The sequence below is a fragment of the Hirundo rustica genome, chromosome 1, assembly GCF_015227805.2.
Source record: "Hirundo rustica isolate bHirRus1 chromosome 1, bHirRus1.pri.v3, whole genome shotgun sequence".
Taxonomy (NCBI): Eukaryota; Metazoa; Chordata; class Aves; order Passeriformes; family Hirundinidae; genus Hirundo; species Hirundo rustica.
In genome coordinates, this window is record NC_053450.1 from 110,096,443 (window position 1) to 110,114,318 (window position 17,876).

At 46.4% G+C, this 17,876-nt stretch overlaps 2 protein-coding genes and 1 non-coding gene across 4 annotated transcripts in view; 1 reads left to right on the forward strand and 2 right to left on the reverse strand.

Annotated features, from left to right (window-relative positions):
• Positions 1–3,615, reverse strand: part of SACM1L (SAC1 like phosphatidylinositide phosphatase) — a 30,050-nt gene extending 26,435 nt beyond the window's left edge. For both annotated transcript variants that reach the window (XR_005701000.2, XM_040065166.1), the window contains exon 1: positions 3,485–3,615. Coding sequence is in view for 1 of the 2 variants with exons in the window: in XM_040065166.1 (XP_039921100.1) it covers positions 3,485–3,543 (59 nt within the window). In the remaining variant the exon portion in view is untranslated. The remainder of the gene's footprint in view (positions 1–3,484) is intronic.
• A 187-nt stretch (positions 3,616–3,802) lies between these two features.
• TRNAR-ACG (transfer RNA arginine (anticodon ACG)) lies at positions 3,803–3,875 on the forward strand. The gene has a single exon. It is a non-coding gene; the product is annotated as a tRNA-Arg (tRNA).
• Positions 3,876–4,765: 890 nt separating this feature from the next.
• LIMD1 (LIM domain containing 1) overlaps positions 4,766–17,876 on the reverse strand; it is a 32,802-nt gene continuing 19,691 nt past the window's right edge. The window contains exons 3-8 of the mRNA XM_040074235.2: positions 15,745–15,812; positions 14,371–14,433; positions 12,909–13,039; positions 11,742–11,793; positions 10,981–11,049; positions 4,766–10,012 (exon numbers count right to left, since the gene is read on the reverse strand). Coding sequence (XP_039930169.1) covers positions 9,875–10,012; positions 10,981–11,049; positions 11,742–11,793; positions 12,909–13,039; positions 14,371–14,433; positions 15,745–15,812 — 521 coding nt within the window. The 3' untranslated portion in view covers positions 4,766–9,874. The remainder of the gene's footprint in view (positions 10,013–10,980; positions 11,050–11,741; positions 11,794–12,908; positions 13,040–14,370; positions 14,434–15,744; positions 15,813–17,876) is intronic.

The window sequence follows — 17,876 nt, forward strand, 5'->3', positions numbered from 1 at the left end:
GGCTCATCTTCCAGATAGGAATATTCCTGTGTTCAGATACAGCATGGAAGGGGACCCAGCATGCTCTAATGGCCACTAAAGATAGAGCTTCACTCAATATCACTTAAGCCTTCTAGGCCTCAACAGCCAAACCCTTACTTCAGTAATTGATTATTTCACCATAAATACTTAACATTGCTCTAATGCAGGAAACTCTTTGATGTCAGCCTCTGAATACTGTGATAAAGCAAGCCAAAAGCACACCTTGTACTGCAGAGATGCATTTGGGATCTTGAGCACAGCAAACTGCTCTGCAGTGAGATCCAGGAAAGATGTTAGTTTATGCAGAGTCCCAACAGTATGTTAAGTAACAGAGCTAACACTGGTGGTTTCAGCACTCCAGAGATTCCAGATTTTCTAGGTGAGCAGGTGTGCTAATTATATGTCTCCCATAAATATTACTCCTCAAGCAGAAACAGCTCAAGGAATTGGAACATTTCCCATACAGCAGTAGTTGTTGCAGGGAGAAATAACCCAGGATTTAGAAAACTAATGGGAATACCATTTAAAAACAAAACAGAACAGGCATGTATTAAAGGCTTAGCTACATAATGTCTATTTCCAGTGAAGTTTCACTCTAGATGAAAATAACTTACTGCATAAGTTAGTGTCCTGCTCAACCAACATCCCTGAGCTTTACCACGACAGCCACTTCGATGGATCAGGAAGAAAGGGACTTGTAGCTGTTCTTTCTGGAAGGGTTATTCAAACCAAAATGCCCTTTCTGTCCTCCCCCAAACACACACATGAGTGGAAGGCACTGTGTTCAAGTGCAGTAGGTACCAAAGACTGACAAGCAATTTCACAAAGTACGTGAGGAAACATAACTATGGGCAGGAAGAACTAAATCTGAAACACAGCTAGTGTCATGGACCCACAGGATACCAAGAAGGCTATCAGCAAGGTAAGTCTTCATCCAAGCACAAAGGAAAAAAAAGTAATTTTAACTGAGCCAAAACAACAGCCAGAATTTTCTCTATTCTGCAGACACCTTTAACAAACAGTTTTTATATATTAACTGGACTGGCAACTCCACTGCCAGTTGTGGATGCAATAGCTGATTGAATGTTACAGTTTATTCTTGAGGCTACCAGAAGTTAATCAAATTGTCATTGCCATACGACAGAGGTGACAACTATGGATAGTTTTCAGGTACACATTTTACCCAATAACTGTTGGTGTAACTCAGGAAGTTCCATAACCAGCACACATGCCAGACACTGGCACTTTACTGTTACCACCTGAACATGACTGATGACACTGGTCAAAGCACAAAGGGCGTGAACCACTACTTTTGATAAGGTGTAGAACACAAGAGGTTTGTGTTGAGAGCTAGAACCTGTGGCTGGGTGTACAGAATGGGGCCCTGCAGAGCACTGCAATTCAGGGAAGCTCCAGGCAGGGCCAGCAGACTGCCCAGAAAAGGTACAGCTGCAGAATCTGACCTTATCATCTTGAGAGTGAGCAATCAGTTAAAAATCCAAACCCAAACACCGCCATCGCTAAATCCCCCAAACTGAAGTCCAGCCTGGATTTCTCATGAGAACATTCTCCTCTGACCTTGACAATCTGGTAGGTTTGACTCATCACCCAAGTTATGGCTTTTTATCTTCAAATGCTTGGTAGAAAGGCTGCAGCCATTATCACAACTTGTTGCAATGACAAGAAAAGAAAATAAGCTCATTTTCAAGAGCACTTCTGTTTTCATGTTTATGAAAAAACCTCATGTTAAACTGCATCTGAGACAGCCTTGTTCTAAAAAGATCAAAGCTTACTTTTAGCAAAGATTAAACTTTGAATGAGAGAATTCTTTACTAGCCTCTATCCAGAAAAGTGCTTTTACTTGAAAAAATTCTCAGTAAGAATAACTGTGCGCTACGAGTCACACAGCTGCTACTCACACAACTCACCTTTGCTCCTCTGCAGCCAAAAAGATCAGCTTAAAGAAAGATAAATACTGCTAAGGTGACATGAGGGGAAAAAAAGAAAAAAAAAAAAAAAAAAAAAAAAAAAAAAAAAAAAAAAAGCTTTCTGTCAAATAAAGTCTTTCAGCCATCACTGATGATCCTACTCTTCAGCAATACTCAATCACCTGCAGGGTCGGCACATCCCCATGTAACTACCTAACCAAAATAAGACGCCTGGTGACTTTGAAACATGTAACAGCATTATGGCAAAGTATTTATACGGGCCTCCAAAAGATCTGTTTGCTCTGAATCAAAAAGATGACTGTCAAATGAAATTTAACAGAGCATAAAGTACAGTTAAATCAGGCTTAAGAGTCACTTTCAGATACTGCTGCCCGAAAATGGCATCGGTAACTCAATTATGGAGTTTCCAGCTACTGTTTAGAGGTCAAAAGCCTGGGAATGCCTTTAGGACACACAAAGACACTTCACTTTTGGCTTCAGACAGTCATGAAGAGTCTCATGCTTAGAGCAATATCCTCGGGAGTTTGAACCGGTCAGTGTGAGGCTTTATAATGCAGATGCCTCTTGCAGTGTGTTAACTTTGCACTGCTTTTGGTTATGCAACTTCTGCTGCTGTGGTAAAGGCAGCAAACAAACATGTGGCATACACACACGTTCAAAGGGCTACAGTCTCCCCTAAAAAAAGAAAAAAAAATGTTTTAATAAAAAAATTACACCGGGTAGTTAAAAGAATTCATTTGGAAACGTCACAACAGGCACTGCACAGTAGAGTCCTGAAAGTTCAAAGCCCTCAAAGTTCGGTCATCAACGGGCATCAAAATTATCACACACTACAAAAAAAAAAAAAGCCCATTTGTGTCACGAGAGACCGATGGGCAAGCACGCCTAGGGAATCTTCTGCTGGCAAGCGGCGCTGCACGCACACAGCCTTACACCAGCGCCCGAGCCCCCACAGCAGCCATCTACCAGCACGAAGGCAGAATCACAGAATTGTTAGGGTTGGAAGGGATCTCCGGAGATCACCTGGTCCAACCCCTCTGCCACGGCAGGGTCACCCAGAGCAGGTGACACAGGAACGCGTCCAGGTGGCTTTGGAACGGCTCCAGAGAGGGAGACTCCACAACCAGCAGGCAGCCCTGGCTCCTGACGCCGAGGGAAGCCCCGCAGGCATTGACCTCCCGGACACGCGGGAGGGCAGCGAAACAGACACGGGAGCCGCCCGCCCGCAGCGCTGTGGGACGGACGGCGACAGGGGACCCGTGTCCGCGGCCAAAGTCCTCCCTCCTCCTCCTACTCCTCCCGCACGCAGCCGCCACCTCAAGCCAAGCCCTTCGCGGTCACCCGGGTAAGCGAGGGAGCCGAGATGGGCAGAAAGGGCAGAGGACAGGCCGGCGGAGGGCAGGGGACAGCAAGGGACGGGCGACCGTCGCTCCACCGGCGGCTCCTCCCTTCCCTTTCCCTCCCCTTCGGCAGGTGCCAGAGCCGCGTCACCCCCGACCCAACGGGTCACTCACAGCTTCAGGCTGGCGTAGGCCGCCGCTGCCGTGGTCCCCGCCGCTGCCGCCGTCGCCATCCGTCCCCTCGGGCTGTCCCCGGCCGCCGGCTCCGACCCGACCCGGCCGCTCCCTCCCTGCCCTACTGACGCGTCCCGGAGCCAGAGCGACGGGGCGCCGCTCGGGACAAACCTCCGCGGGCGCGCTAGCCGGCCCAGGGCGCGGCGCTGCCTATGGCAGAGGGGGCGGGGCCGGGGGGGCCGGGCGGTGCCGCCATTGGCTGAGGCAGCGTGAGGGGATTACGGTGAACTACTGGGGGCAGTAGTGAGAGTTCGAGCAGGGCCAGTGGCGCAATGGATAACGCGTCTGACTACGGATCAGAAGATTCTAGGTTCGACTCCTGGCTGGCTCGGCTGCTCTTTTTTCCACCCTCCTATTTTTCTTCTTTTTCCCTTGTACTCCGAGCCGATGGTGCTGTCGAGAGCCTCCCACACTTCTGTGCGGGCCCACCGCTGCCACCTTCTTGCCCCGAACGTGGGGGTCTCCAAACCTCCCAGGGCTGGGCGGTGTTCCAGGGCTTCCTGCCCTTGGCAGCCCCCCAAATCGGGGACAGCTGCTGTCCATCTGACCCTGCAGGCCATGGGGTTTGGCAAGGAGCAAACCGGGGGCACCTCTTGGCCAGCTTCCCACTGGATCCAGCTCACTGAGTGTCATGCCCGTTCTTTGGGCAGCTTCCTGCCCCAAGGAGGGGAAACTATAATCAGTTATTCCTATTTATTTGCTTCACTTTATCTGATAGCTCCAAGCTGCTGTGGTGCTGCTTGGCCAACATCCAGTCTTCCAAGCGTGAGGCATCTGGTAGCTGGTAGCAGGGGCACCATGCAGCTGCCTGACTCCCAGAGCCATGGGAACGCTACCCAAAACCCTCTAAGGAACCCATCCCCACCAATGCTGCAAAGGAGACTCCCATGCTGGGGTCAGAGGCTGCTCCCACATGCAGCACATCTCTCCCCAGCTCCTCAGCCTGGGACCTGGGCCTTCCCAGAAGGATGCCAGAGCAGGACGGCCTCCAATGGAGCTGCAGCAAGTACCAGCTGCCTGCAAAGGACTGGAAATTCCCCGTGAACCCCACTGAGGTGGTTCTCCTCACCCTCAGCCACTGAGGTGGGGGGACAGGAGGAAGGAAGAGGTTGGGAAACCATCATTTCACAGCACAACTCCCTCCACTATGGACTCTGGGCAATGACAATCATTGCAGGTTTAGAAAAGACTGGACTCTGAGCGTTGCTTACGATACTGTCTTTAATCACTGGAATCACAACAGGCCAGTGGCTTCGTTCTGCTACCGGTCTTCATTCTTTATAAATACTTAACAGCACAGAAGAAAAGGGCTGTGTTCACAGGAGGCTAAGGTTAGTTACACCAGCACAAATCCAAAGATACTCTCTCCTGGAGCCGAGTTTTGAAGGAAACATAAAATAACTAGTACCATTCAGTATCGTTAGCCAGGCTCTGGATTTGCTTTCCAGATCCAGAAAGCCAGAGCCTGGGTGCGTGTGCCTGGGTCCTTGCCTGGCCATGCTCCGCAGACCTGCTGCGTGGGGAAGAGGGTTGGTGCTGGCAGGGCTGGGAACTGCTGCCCAGTCATCCCTCTACCAGTGCACAGGGCATTCCTGCCCTTACAGGACTCTCTGCCATATATTTGCACATGGGGAGTTTCTTCCCATCTCCTGTCGTGTCTGAGTGGGTTGCAGATGCATATTGCCACACCAGCCTCTGGCTGCCCTGGAAGAAAGCAGGGTAAGGTTTTTTATTGCTCAGGAAAGCTTTGCTTCTCCTTAGGAAAGGGTGGGTGAGCAGTTCCAAGCTCCCTCTGGGCTCGTGACAGGAAGATGTCTGCTCAGTCAGCTTCAGTAAGTACAGCCAGGGCCACTGCAGCCGGTGAGCAGCAGGACACAGAAATGGAAAAGAAAAATGAACGCACAAATGCCGTGCAATGAGAGATGCAGACCCCTTCCCATCTTCTCCCAGTGGCACAGACACTCACAGGATGGGGGAAAGGGATGCGGATCTGGTCATAGCCCTTCCCTGCCCGCAGGTACTGACTCCAGGGGTATTTCCCAGTGATGAAGCCCAGGTCAACTTGTCATTACATTCATGCACAGAAAGTTGCTTAAAAGGCACCTACAAGCACTTGGCATGAGCAAAGAGGTGTGAAAGGCAGGTGTGTCACAGGCAGCACCTGCCACACATCCATGTGCACAGACACAACTGCACACACTACCCTAAAAGTGAGCACACAGCAAGCGGCCAAGGCCCACATGGGATTTTTTTTTCCCAAAAAAACGATAATCCTTTCTTTGGAATGGCCAGCCAGACCTGTGCCAGCTCTTGGAAGCCCAGTTTCCCCTTTCAAGGCTGCCACATCACACCTGACTGCTGATGAGACTCCATAATTTCCAGACTAAGCAGCTATTCATTTTGCAGTAAAAAGATTTTTTTTTTTTTTAAAAAAAAAGGCATTTAAACTTTGAAAGACTGGGAAAACGTTTTAAAAGCCCCCAAATGAAATTCAGAAACTGAAGAGCCACAGATCTTTTCAAATGCTCTTACCAGAGTGTTAAAAACTGCTGTTCCCTGTGTTTTAACATCAGGGCAGTTTCCCAAATTGCTTTGATCACAGGTGCTTCTTATACTTTAAATTACACAAAAATGTCGGCTGCTTCTGTAGCTGGGGCTTTCCCCTGGCTCTTATGCAAAAAATCCCTATTTAAATGAGTTTATGTGTTCTAAGCAATAGAAATTTAACAGCATGATCTGAATGAAAAAAAATCTTTTAAGCTCTGATTCCTGAAAGCAGGCTTCAGGGAATTCACTTGAATAACTATTTGCATGAGAGTTACTCATTAACAGCACAATGGGACTACCAAGGGTCCCTTACTTTAAAACTAGTCAGAAGAACTTGCTGGGGGAGGAATCAGGACTAACTTTTCATGGCACGTTTTCATAGCTTCTTAATAAATTAAAAGGCAACAAGGTTAAACAGCAAAACCCGATGTGTGTCAGCCAGGAGATGGGTGGAATTTAACATGTGTTTGGAAATTCTTCTGCAGAGGACACAAAGCCTCACGTCTCCAGCTCCACAGATACTTTTCCCTTTGGGGGAGCTGCCTGAAGGCAGGCAGTGAGGGCTTGCAGCTCCACAGATGCCTGGTGGAGAGTCAGGAGGAGGAGAAAGTTCCCCAGTCCAGGATGTCCCTGCTTCCCCCTGACCCACTGTCAGGCAGCTGCAGAGCTGGGGAAAATCAACAGCAACTCAGACTCTCACAGCCTGGGAGAAATAATACTGAGCATTTGAACTCCCAGAGATAGAAGCAGTGCAAGTTAGCACACACAGGGGTGCAGGGCAGTGCAGTAGATGCTTTAGCTTCAAAACCACAAGCTCACAGGCTCCTTTTTCAAGAGCTTCACACTGTCACTTCCAGCTCTTTGTAAATACAGGAAAGGAGAGTATTAGCATTTAATAATTTATAGGGGACCTCAAAACTGGAAGTAGGACAGCCTTCATTTCCCCAGCACTGATGGATACAGGGTGGCTGACAGGAGTAAGAAGACACTGCGTGGGAGCAGAGGCCAAACTCCGGTGATGCAAAGAGGGCTCTTGCAAGACACCTTGCCACAAGCTTCCCGCTTGAGGCTTTCCATGAAGGAAAATTGTCCTTCTCCCCATCCCCTTCTTTCCTGCTTATTTTGAGGTTGTGGGGAAGGCTGCGAGGGTGAGACAGAAATTTAAACTGCGTAGGTTAAAAAGAAAATACCAGTCCAGTACTAGTGTTTTCAGATCTTTACAAAATGAAGGCCAAAAAATGTTCACAAGGGCTTGATCTAAAAAATCAAGAGGTAGCAGAAGCATGAACTACATAGCAGCTGGTCTTTCACAGACAGCAACAGATGACCAAGGCTGGTGTTCCCAACTCACGTCAAAAAACCGCTTTGATATCTCACTGCCTTCACTGCCAAAAGCAGCCCAGGGTGCAGAACCACCTGTCCAGGACTATCTGAATTATTTACTAAGGATTGTGAGCTGGTGTTATTTTCCACCTCAGTCCCTTTAGACAGTCCTAAGGTCACAGTCACTACTTGAACACCCCCCCCCCGCTCCAGCCTAGCTGTGGTGCAGGACACAAGCTGATGGGATGCACTGGGGTGAGAGCACTATGGAATTTGCCCCGGCTGTTGTTGCCCTCCATCCATCCTGCTTGGATGCAGCATGGCTTACATTTCGTGTCAGTTCCCATCCCTTTCCTACCCAACATTTGGAAGCTAAATTTAAGGCTCTGGGGGTGCTCATATATTTGGGGTCAATATTACCTCCTCTAAAATCACCAGTAAACCCCTCAGAAGATATATTTCACAGTGGTAAAGTGCCCTCCCTTGAGCTTTCAGACACTCACTGAAGGGATGCATGTCCCCAGGAAAAATTGTGCCGCAGAGCCAAGCTACACAAAAGTTCTGGATGGCTTCCAGGCAGAACCAGCCTCCAGTTCTGAGCTGCCATTCCCATCCTGAAGAGCACTGGAAACAGGCGGAGTCACTTGCAGCCGAATGGGGCAGAGGGCTGGATGGTCAGCTGGCACCATGGAACTCCATGCCAAGCTCACCAAGCTCCCGAGGCTCACATTTCAGCCACGGCAAGATGATTTATTAGCACAGGCAGAGACAGGCAACTTGCTGCTGCCTGACACCTGTGCTGCTCCAGATGGGTACACGTTGCTGTCTGACTACATCAAGTGAAGTTCAAGCTACATCCGTGCTATTGGAAAAGAGGTTTGGTTGAACTGTAATGGATTTGCAGCATGGGCACGTTTTGGGAGTCCCAGTGCCATGGCTCAGCTAAATTATTGTCCTTTCCATACTGAAAAGATCTTCAAGAATGTTATCCCATCCTTTGTCAGTCAGAACCAAATTTACATCTTCAGCATAGATACATGAGGATTTAACTAATTTTCCACATAAAGAAAGAGTAGTTAAGATCCCCCACTGCATCTGAGGCTTTAAATTAAAAACATTTTGTTAAATGAAAGTACCAGTAGACGAAGGGCTGCACAGCTTTGGTAGGTACAGAACATGCACTGCAGGCACACCTATGACACATGTAACACATATGAGGGGAACAGATTTCTTTGACTATAAAGTGGGGGTAGGGGGAAGGGGGGGGTCAAGAAAAGAAACAATTTGCCTTCCTGCTTTCTCAGCAGAACGGAAAGTAAGGGCCTAACTCTCTAACCCTTTGCTCAGATAAGCTGTTATTATTCATAGGAGCAAATCTGTTTATGCCAACACACTCATCTGAGTTCAGGTTGTGGAGCTGGGCTCTAAATCCCTGTGTAACAAAGCCTTCGTAACAATCTCAAGTTCGCTCCCCAAGCTCTAAATAAGCACCACTTTGAAATGGCTTTGTGCTGGGTAAACACCATGAAAAGAAATAGCCAGGCTGAGGGCTGAGCTGTGAGGACAAACTGGAAAACTCAGGAAACTATCTGTGTATGGAGAGCTTTTTTCCAAAGCAAGCTCTGCAAGCAAGAATGAGGGTGGATTTCCCACATGTCCACACTTTCAGCATCCTGACCTTTCCAAATATGATCAACTGTTCAGACTCTGTACACAGCAGACTGGCTCCTATGTGTCATGCTGACACACAAGCCTGGGCCCCATGTCATTGCAGCAGCTTAGCCTAGCTTGTTCCAGTTTTTGTTCTGTTTGAAATGGGATGTTGGCCTCCAGTTGCCAGACAGCATTGCCCGGTGAGTTGGTGCTTTTACAGCCAGACTTGATACTGGAGTTCAGGAAATTAACTGAAAGGTCCGAGTGTGTCATTTTGCACAGACCGCTTTCTTTTCTTTCCTAAAGAATTAATAAAAAGAGGGAGTATCTAAAAAGCTGGTACTAATAGGTTGGTGTCCGTCAGGGAACCTGATGAAATGTGCTTTCAGGAAACAGTAGACTGACGGGATGTCCCTGGCAGGCAGGCAGGCAGGCAAGCCAGCCTCTGGCTTTTTAATTGTGCATGGCACAATCCGAGAGCATAGGCACGAGAGCCAATTGTGCTTTCACTGAAGAATCTTCCAAAATGAGCCCAGAGGAATCTTCAAGCGGCAGAAAAAGGCACGTAAAAGTAAACTGATTGGTTTAGATAACATGCCACATTCTTGGCCAAGTAGACATGGTTTGATGCAGCTGAAACCCACAAGCATACCAACTTGGTGAACCCAGCAAAAATCTCTCATATCCTTTGACAGGAACATTGCTGACTGGCAAAAACCATGCACGGGAAATCAGCTGAAGGTTGAAGGGAGAGGGAGGTTATGTAACAAGGCTTCTGTCCCGGCTTTCTGATGCTGGCCATGCTGACTAATAGTGGTGCTGGTAGGCAGCTGCTGGGGTTGTGCCATTCTCTATGTGTTTCAGGTGACAGGAGTGACAAAGCAAATGTTCATCCAGTGGGTAGCAGCGATGTCCGTCTTCATCGTTCAGTTCCAACCCACAGTCCTGCAAAGAGAGACCGTGCAAATTATTAGAGCTTGTGTTCATATTCCAGTCTCAGCTGGGGTCTGGCTTCCAGGAGAGTGATTTTGTGACAGGGACAGAAGACACCCAGCCAACAGCTCCCTCCTAACAGGTCCAGCATGTACCACAAGAAGAAAAACATCTGACACAGGCATTTTGGTAGGCAGCCTTGTATGAATTTGTTTAAAGCAGTTTTATTGAATAAGCTTTATCTTGTGGTAAGGTGCAACCTTCTGTATTTTAAACATGCTCGTGTCTCCTTACACTGTCAGGTAAGATTCACCTCTTCACATTACAGTTGTACTGATGTGAAATCAGCTTGTGGAGTCAGGGCCTCTTTTCACTGCATTATAAGCACAGTGAGAAAAGACAAGTATTTATTTTAATTCTCAATGCAGAAGTATGGAGGCTTTTTGAGAAGCCCTGCACAGAGACAAAATGTTTTTTGAGAGCTGACTTCTCCTGGAATTTTTTCTTGTGCAGCCATATCCTTTCTCCAGCCCCAAAGACACATTCATTTCCCATGAGAGTGAAGGTAACTTATACCCCACAGGATCAGTCACCACCTTAGCATTTTTCAACAAACTGACTTGGAAATCAGATACACTGATGTGATCTGGAACTCGAGGCTTCTGAAAGGCAGCAATGGACCTTACTAAGTCACCATGCTTCCTGCATTAACAAATAAACTCCCAAGTGTGAAAAGCAATAATTAACTGGTTGCTCATAATTTTACAGATAGCAAATGAAATTAGAACTGAAACACATTGCTGCAAAAACTTTCATCCTCAATCTGGAAATTTCTCGGTCACTGACAGAAAGAGTCTCACACTGCAAGGTTTGAATTGCTCAGCTACTGCTGCTGTAAGGCAAGAGATTTATTTCTATCTTAAAAATAATAGCAGTTATGACTATTAAGTACCCGCTCCCTGAAAAAGCTGCTGACCTACCTCACAGTGATAACATTCCACATGGTAGTCCTTGTCCATGGACACAACCCGAATGGTCTCATCAGACCCCTGTGAGCATTTGAGCAAAGCAGAAATTACAAAGGATTACAGCAGGAACAGACACATGCACTCTGCAGATCGCTTCCTGCAACAAAATGAATGTTGAGGAAATGCATTTGGGCAGCTGGTTGGAAACCACAAATAAATCCTGCCACTTGCAGTTATTTTTACAGTAAAGCTTCATCATTGGCTGACTGCAGATATCCTCTAAAATGAGACACCAGAAATGTAAAAATGTTCTCTGTTTAACAGTAATGTCTATCAGAAATCACAAATTAATGACTTGGTAATTTCAACAGATCGTATTTTTCATAATTTTAAATTAGTCTTGTCCAAGATTCCTCTCCTCCAAGAATTAAAATGAGTTAGTCCCAGAACGGTCACGCAGAGGGCATTCATGAGTGCCACCAGCATCTATTGACATAAAGGAAAATTCTCCTGAACATAAAACTAGCAGCAGCATAACCCTGCAGGAGATGACAAAAGCAGCTTGGCCAAGGAAGAATGAGCTTCATCATCGAACAAAAGAAGGGTCCCATCTCAAGAACAGTGCATGAGCTTAGACCAAAGGGTTGCGCTCCAGAGAAAGCGACTGTCTCTCCCCATCCACAAGCACATTTGTCTTGACACACGGCCAAGTGTGAAAGAAAGCAAGGCCTGACACTCCTCCCCCGAGGGGATATGGAATAAAAGGCTCTCACCTCGGAGGGCAGAATGGGAAGTCCACACGCTGCACACTTTGGAGCTAAAACTCTGCAAGAGAAACGAGAAATTGAAGGCAAGTTATGGAACAACATAAAAAGAGTGGCATGTATGTTCTCAGCGATAACATGAAAAGCTGCAGCTGTAAATCACTTACCCACAGGAAAGCTTTGCATCCTGAGATCATAAATTCATTTTAGCATTTATTTTAAGTAATGCTTGGCACATGTTGCTCCATCAGGCAAAGAGAGACCTTATACTTTACACTTAGTGCCAGAAAAAATACAGAATTCCCTATAAAAGTGTTGGCTGCTACTGAGAGATTTGGAAAAGAAAATGAGGAGGAACTGAGCAGGACTGTCCCCGGAAAAAATACTTTAAAAGAAGTGGCAGCCTCTGGGCAGAAAACTTCTGAGAAAATACTACATGACTGCACAGATTCTTAAGGCCTTATAACTCAATAAAGAAATAAATTAAATTGCAAGGAAATATGAATTACTTCAGAATAACGATAGCATACAAGGGCACTAATCTTGGCACAACAGGATTGTAACAGCTCTAGCCTTGGCAAAACACAGAAGAGTTCCAAGGGCTGCCTGAACAACACTTAATACTCTCCCTGGTCAGCAAATGGAGCAAGGACCAAAGCAAGCCAGGAAAACACACAAAATGTGTGCAGCTCTAATACCATAACTACCAGCTAAGAGCACAGCCATATTTTTTTACTGTCTAAATAAGTGATTTATAAAGTTGATTTATCAGTTGTTTAATTTAGAACCGGGTAAAAGTTTTGCTTTGCAGGTTCAGCGGTGATTCTTTAAAAGTTGAATTCAGCCCTTCAACTACTCATTGATTTCCACAGGCATTTACAGGCTTACCTGAAAGCAGACTAATTTTGTACATCACTGAACACTTCAGAAGCACTATTTCTCACTCTCTCTGCTTTGCAGAAGGGGCAGCTGAAGCCCAGAGGTTATTTGACTTCATCAGAGTTACACAGGAGTCAATGGCTGGATAAGAGGAGAGAGGAGGAATTTCTAGGGTCTAGCCCCATCCTCAAACTTTTAATTCTATCCCTAGTTCACTAATCTGCACTCCTAACTAGCTGAAAAGCTAAATTAGAGGCTTGCTGCTTGGAACATCTCTGCTGTTTATTTTGCCCTTACTTGTGGTAATCTCTGACACAGTAGATTTTGTTTTCAGAGTCTACAGTGAATGGTACCCCATCCAGACACTCGTTGCAGATGACACATCGGAAACAGCCCGGATGATATGATTTCCCTAGAGCCTGCAGGATCTGCAACAGAGCAAGAGAAAGGAAAAATGTACATGAAGAGCCAATAAAGGTGAAAATAGAAAACACACAGCTTTATACCAGATAACACTGCATATGCATCGGCAGGGCTGTGTCTTTTTTCCCCAGTCTCATCTGAAAAATCAGTTAACAAGGATGGAAAGGGCAGCTGGAATCAATATATAGCACTGGCTCTAGAGGTATTAATTATTAGCATGGGTAAGAAAACAATTTAGAGACTCAGTCAAGATATTTAGCATGACAAAGAAGTGACAGAATTTAAAGGAGAGAAAATAATTTCTGAAGTCAACAAGTAGAGAATACATAGCAAGGTCACAAGGCAAGATGTACCAGCTGAACAAAGGAAACGCACTTTTATATTCTCCACGAGAAGTTGAAACTAGTATTATTGCTAGGTTTTCGTAATTCCTTAGATATTGATGGGCTTTGTACTCGCTCGCCTGGCTTTCTAATTAGCACAGACTATGGAAACTGTGTTGAACTCAACAGCTGCAATTCACTACCTGGAATACCATGGTCCGTCAGTAGAAGGATCACACTTCTGAGTAGGAAACAGCTTCCAATTGTAATGCTTTCCAGTGTAAGCAGGCAAACAAAGATAATTAATGATAAGCATTAGAAAATGTTGGGAGGCATGCTGTGAACCAGAAACCCCTAATTTCTTTGCCTCAGCTGTAGTCTTATGCCACCAGCTATACCTGTCTCCCTCTGAACATCCTATAACTGAATGCTGACCCCCTGAGCATCCCCCACCCCATGCATATCTGGAATTGATATGGTACCTGCTGTAGGCTAATCCTGCTCCACAGATCTGAACTGAGGTCTGGATCACACCCTCTGCTCCCCAGAGTATCAGTACCCACAAAAAGCAACAAGGAAGTGACTTAATCCAGAAGACACCTGGGAAGTCACAGCTTGACTGCAGGAAAGAGAGGCTGAGAGAGCTGCGCTGATGCCTCACAGCAAGGGAGCACTGCAGAGCCACGGCATTGCTGAGCAGGAAGCACCAACAGGATTACAAATACACCATCCAGAGAAGTCCAAAAAGGGATGAAAGACCTGGAGGCTCTGCTTTTCAACACCCACTGAAAACGGGCAGAGCAGTGTCTCTGCGCCATGTACAGTAGGGTGCCATCCTCACTTCCTTGAAAAATTGAACAAAAGGCTCAGTGGATTTTCCTTCTGATACCAGTCTTGCACTAGGCAAACTACCAGATGATAACAGACAGCATTGCATATGAATGTATTTTGATGTGAATGCATTCTTCTAAAAAGCTGGGGGAGTCTTTTCTCCTAAAGCAATTATTACTTACCATGTCCATTATCAAATGACCACAAATGAAACACCTGTCAGCTGACTGCTGGAAACCAGAATACTGCAAGGACAAAAAAAGAATTCACTTAAAATTTCACAAGGCTACTCAAGCATAAACAAGAGTGTGCTGTGGAGTGTTATTTGCATATTTGTTACTGGTCCTTTTTCTATGCTCCTTACACAGAAAAGCTAAACTTTCCGACGCTTTTTTGTTGTTGTTATATGAAGGTGTGGACAGATTATATTTTATCTGATATTCTACCTATATTTCTGACTGCCCAGTTTCAGAAAGAGTACAAGTTCCTGTAACTTCCAAGTCCAAAACTTAACTTTCATTTAAAGTATAAAAATAAATACCATAAATGAACATGCAAATAAGGCCGTTACTAGTAAGACTTATTTACATGCTTATTTGACCACGTGAATCTACAAGACAAGAACATACTTGTGTTTATTGCATATTTATGCCATAATATGTGTATATATAGGCCTGGAAAGCCAAATTTTTCTTTGGTTACATGGTTATAATTCTGTTGAAGCTTTTCTGAGGTCAGTGGTATTGTTCCACTTCCCTCTTAGGATAGCAATAAAGTCTGGCCCAGAGCAACTTTTTTGCTGTTTTTGCTGAGATCTGTTGGTAAGGAACTGTCTGTCGTGTCCATGACACGCACCTTGGGCACAGCATGCCATCCATCTGAATGAAGGAAATGCAAACTTGGAAAATGAAATATTTTAGGTGCATTTAATCCTTTTGTTTTCATCCTATGTAGAATATACTGAGGAGAGCAAAGAAGATGGACTTACCTCTCTCTGACAGAAGTCACTAGCAGTCACCAATAAGTAAGCAAATACAACTTTTTCAAGTCTCAAGGAAGGCTTAATCTACCAGGACTCAAGGACAGAAGGTATATGGATTTTTATATGCACCAGCCAAGGACAGGACTGTGGGGTTGCTTCGTGCTTAGGTACACTCCCACAAAATTCATTGAGGACAACAGAAGGATATCCATTAAGATACCCATTAGGCGAAAAAGGGAATTCACCCATTCATTCTTCTGTAGCCATTCATCTCACTCCTGCCTCCTCAGTATGGCCATGGAGACAATGCTTGGCAGGAGCCATCACAACAGGTTATGTCTTCAGCTAGGGGTCTGTGCCACAAAGCCAGGGCGTCTCACTCAACTACCTGCAGCACCACACGTGGGTAGTCACCATGGCTAGAGCTGGCCCTGGGAAAATGTTGGAGCAGAAGGGCCAGGCAGGATGCTGGACCAGAAGTGTGTGAAACACAGGCAAAGCTGACAGGCAGAAAGGCTGTGAGTCTGCTGGTGACATTGAGATGTCTCATTACAAGAGTCAGTTGAGTGCTTACCAGGAAGTCTTCTTCACAGAACACCTTTCCATTGACAAAATAAAAGGCTTTCCCTCTCAGCTTTCGACCTAAGGAAAAAACCCACAGAAATAAGAAAAAGATCAGCAGAGAGCAAGGAGAAAATGTGATCAAAACCTGGCTGCTGAGAAGCAAACAACAATGAAGACATCCAAGGACAGATGTTCACACAGGTGGAAAAGAGCACCTAACCCTAGCACAGGTCTTCCCAGGCTCCAGCCAGTCAAACCTTCTTCCACTGGTGGTTGCTGATGAATGTTGGTGGATCTGGACAAAAGTCTCACCTTTGGGTAGGAGGTAGTAGCTTTGCAAGCCTGGACCACCTCCTGGCAAATCACGACGTGTAGCAACTCTGGGAAGAGAGGGGGAGGATACACTGACTCATGCTGGAAAACACCCCAGGAAAGGAGCAAGGAGGAAAGAAGAAAGGGCATACAGAGAGTGACCCACACTTGACTTAATTCCTCAAAATGTCATGATCTTGCTGTTTTGCTATGAGCAGTAGCTGCCAGCCAAGGCACTGCAATACCCAAACCCTCGCTCTACCTCAGCAGAGTGCAACACCAGAGCACTCAACAGGCTTCTCTACTACCTACCAGCACATTTGTTACTGCAGCTGCCAACAGAATGCTTTGAAACTATTAAAAAAAAAATTATAAAATCCAAATGTCATAATCAAGACAAGATGACAAAGTTTTTCCAAGAAAGGACTCCACATATGGAGAAGATTTGTATTTACTGCAGCTTTTGTGTTTATGTCTTTCATTCACTGTCTGTTTTCAGTTCCGTGTAATCATGCCACCACTCCTAAATGCCCTGCCTTCCCCCAAGAAAAAAAGCTAGGCTTTGTTTGTTTGTAAAAAAGCTGCTCCCATCTCTTTGCAGCCTGGTTTCCCTACTGAGCCCAGGGTTTGAAATGCCAGCCTGGCACTGGAATGGTTCTGCACTGCCCCAAGCATGTGCCAGGAGACAGTGCCCAAGGCAGGGGGAGCAGCAAATCCTGGGCACAGCTGGAGCAGGATCTGCTGCAGGCTGGTTTTGGACACCTACCACGCCCTGCTGGAAGGAAATTTGGTCTGAGACGCTGGAGCCCAGAGGGCTCCTGCTTGTCATGCTGAATGTGGCCAGTATGATTAAAAAAGCGATTGTCAGCTGCTGGGTGTATAAACGTGAACAACACACGGGACTGCTCTGGGGGTCACCTTATGGGTACCCGGCAGCCTGCAGCAAAGAACCACGCTGGCTGCAAGGTTTTAGGGAAAGGAGCCCAAGCAAGCCCACGTCAAGAAACAAGTTTACAGTCTCCTGCACACGCCAGAGGGCACCCTCAGGCTGGGAAAAAAATCCTGCTGCCCATTTCTTCCTCTGCTGCTCTCAGCTTCTCCCTGCCTGCTTTTGGGATGGACTGCTCCCAGTGTTTCTTCGAGGTGAGGAAGCACTTTCTCATCATACAATTGGGAAGGCAAGATGCAGGAAAGGCTCACTTCCCCAGGCTGCACTGGGAACTGTCCTGGTGGAGCACCTTGCAAAATAGAGATGCTCCAGGGAAGCTCCAAACTTTTGCCAGTGAATTGAGCCAGACCATAGTGCCCTGACCAGGTCTCAGTCGGTGGGGCAGGTGGAGAACAGGACAGTGTGTTTTCTCAAGGAACAAGCCACGGTTTGCATGTGAAGGAACTTAGTGGTTAAACTGTGGGCACTGCTCAGCTCCGTGCTTACTTACAAAAGCACATGGTCCTGTCACAGTCACTGTCCCCCATTCTCTTCTAATCCCTGCTACGGATGACCACATAACCTGAAGGCCAGAGATGACCCAGGGCACCAGCCCATCCTTGCACCAATGCAGACATTGGATAGGACATGGAAGAAAACCTGACAATCCTGAGACCATCCCACTTTGATTTTTCCCATCCGCGCTGATGTTGCCAAGGTTGCTGAAACCGAAACAGGACCCAGAGTTCAAAACAGATAGAATCTAATCTGGGACATGTAATCATTGTGGCTCAGAACCCAGGGTGTGTATTTGCATGATAACCCCACCTGTGTGCCTGCCTGTCCACAGGTAAGTCAGGCAGCTCCAGAGTCACAGTTTCTGAGGAGGTACAGGAGAGGCA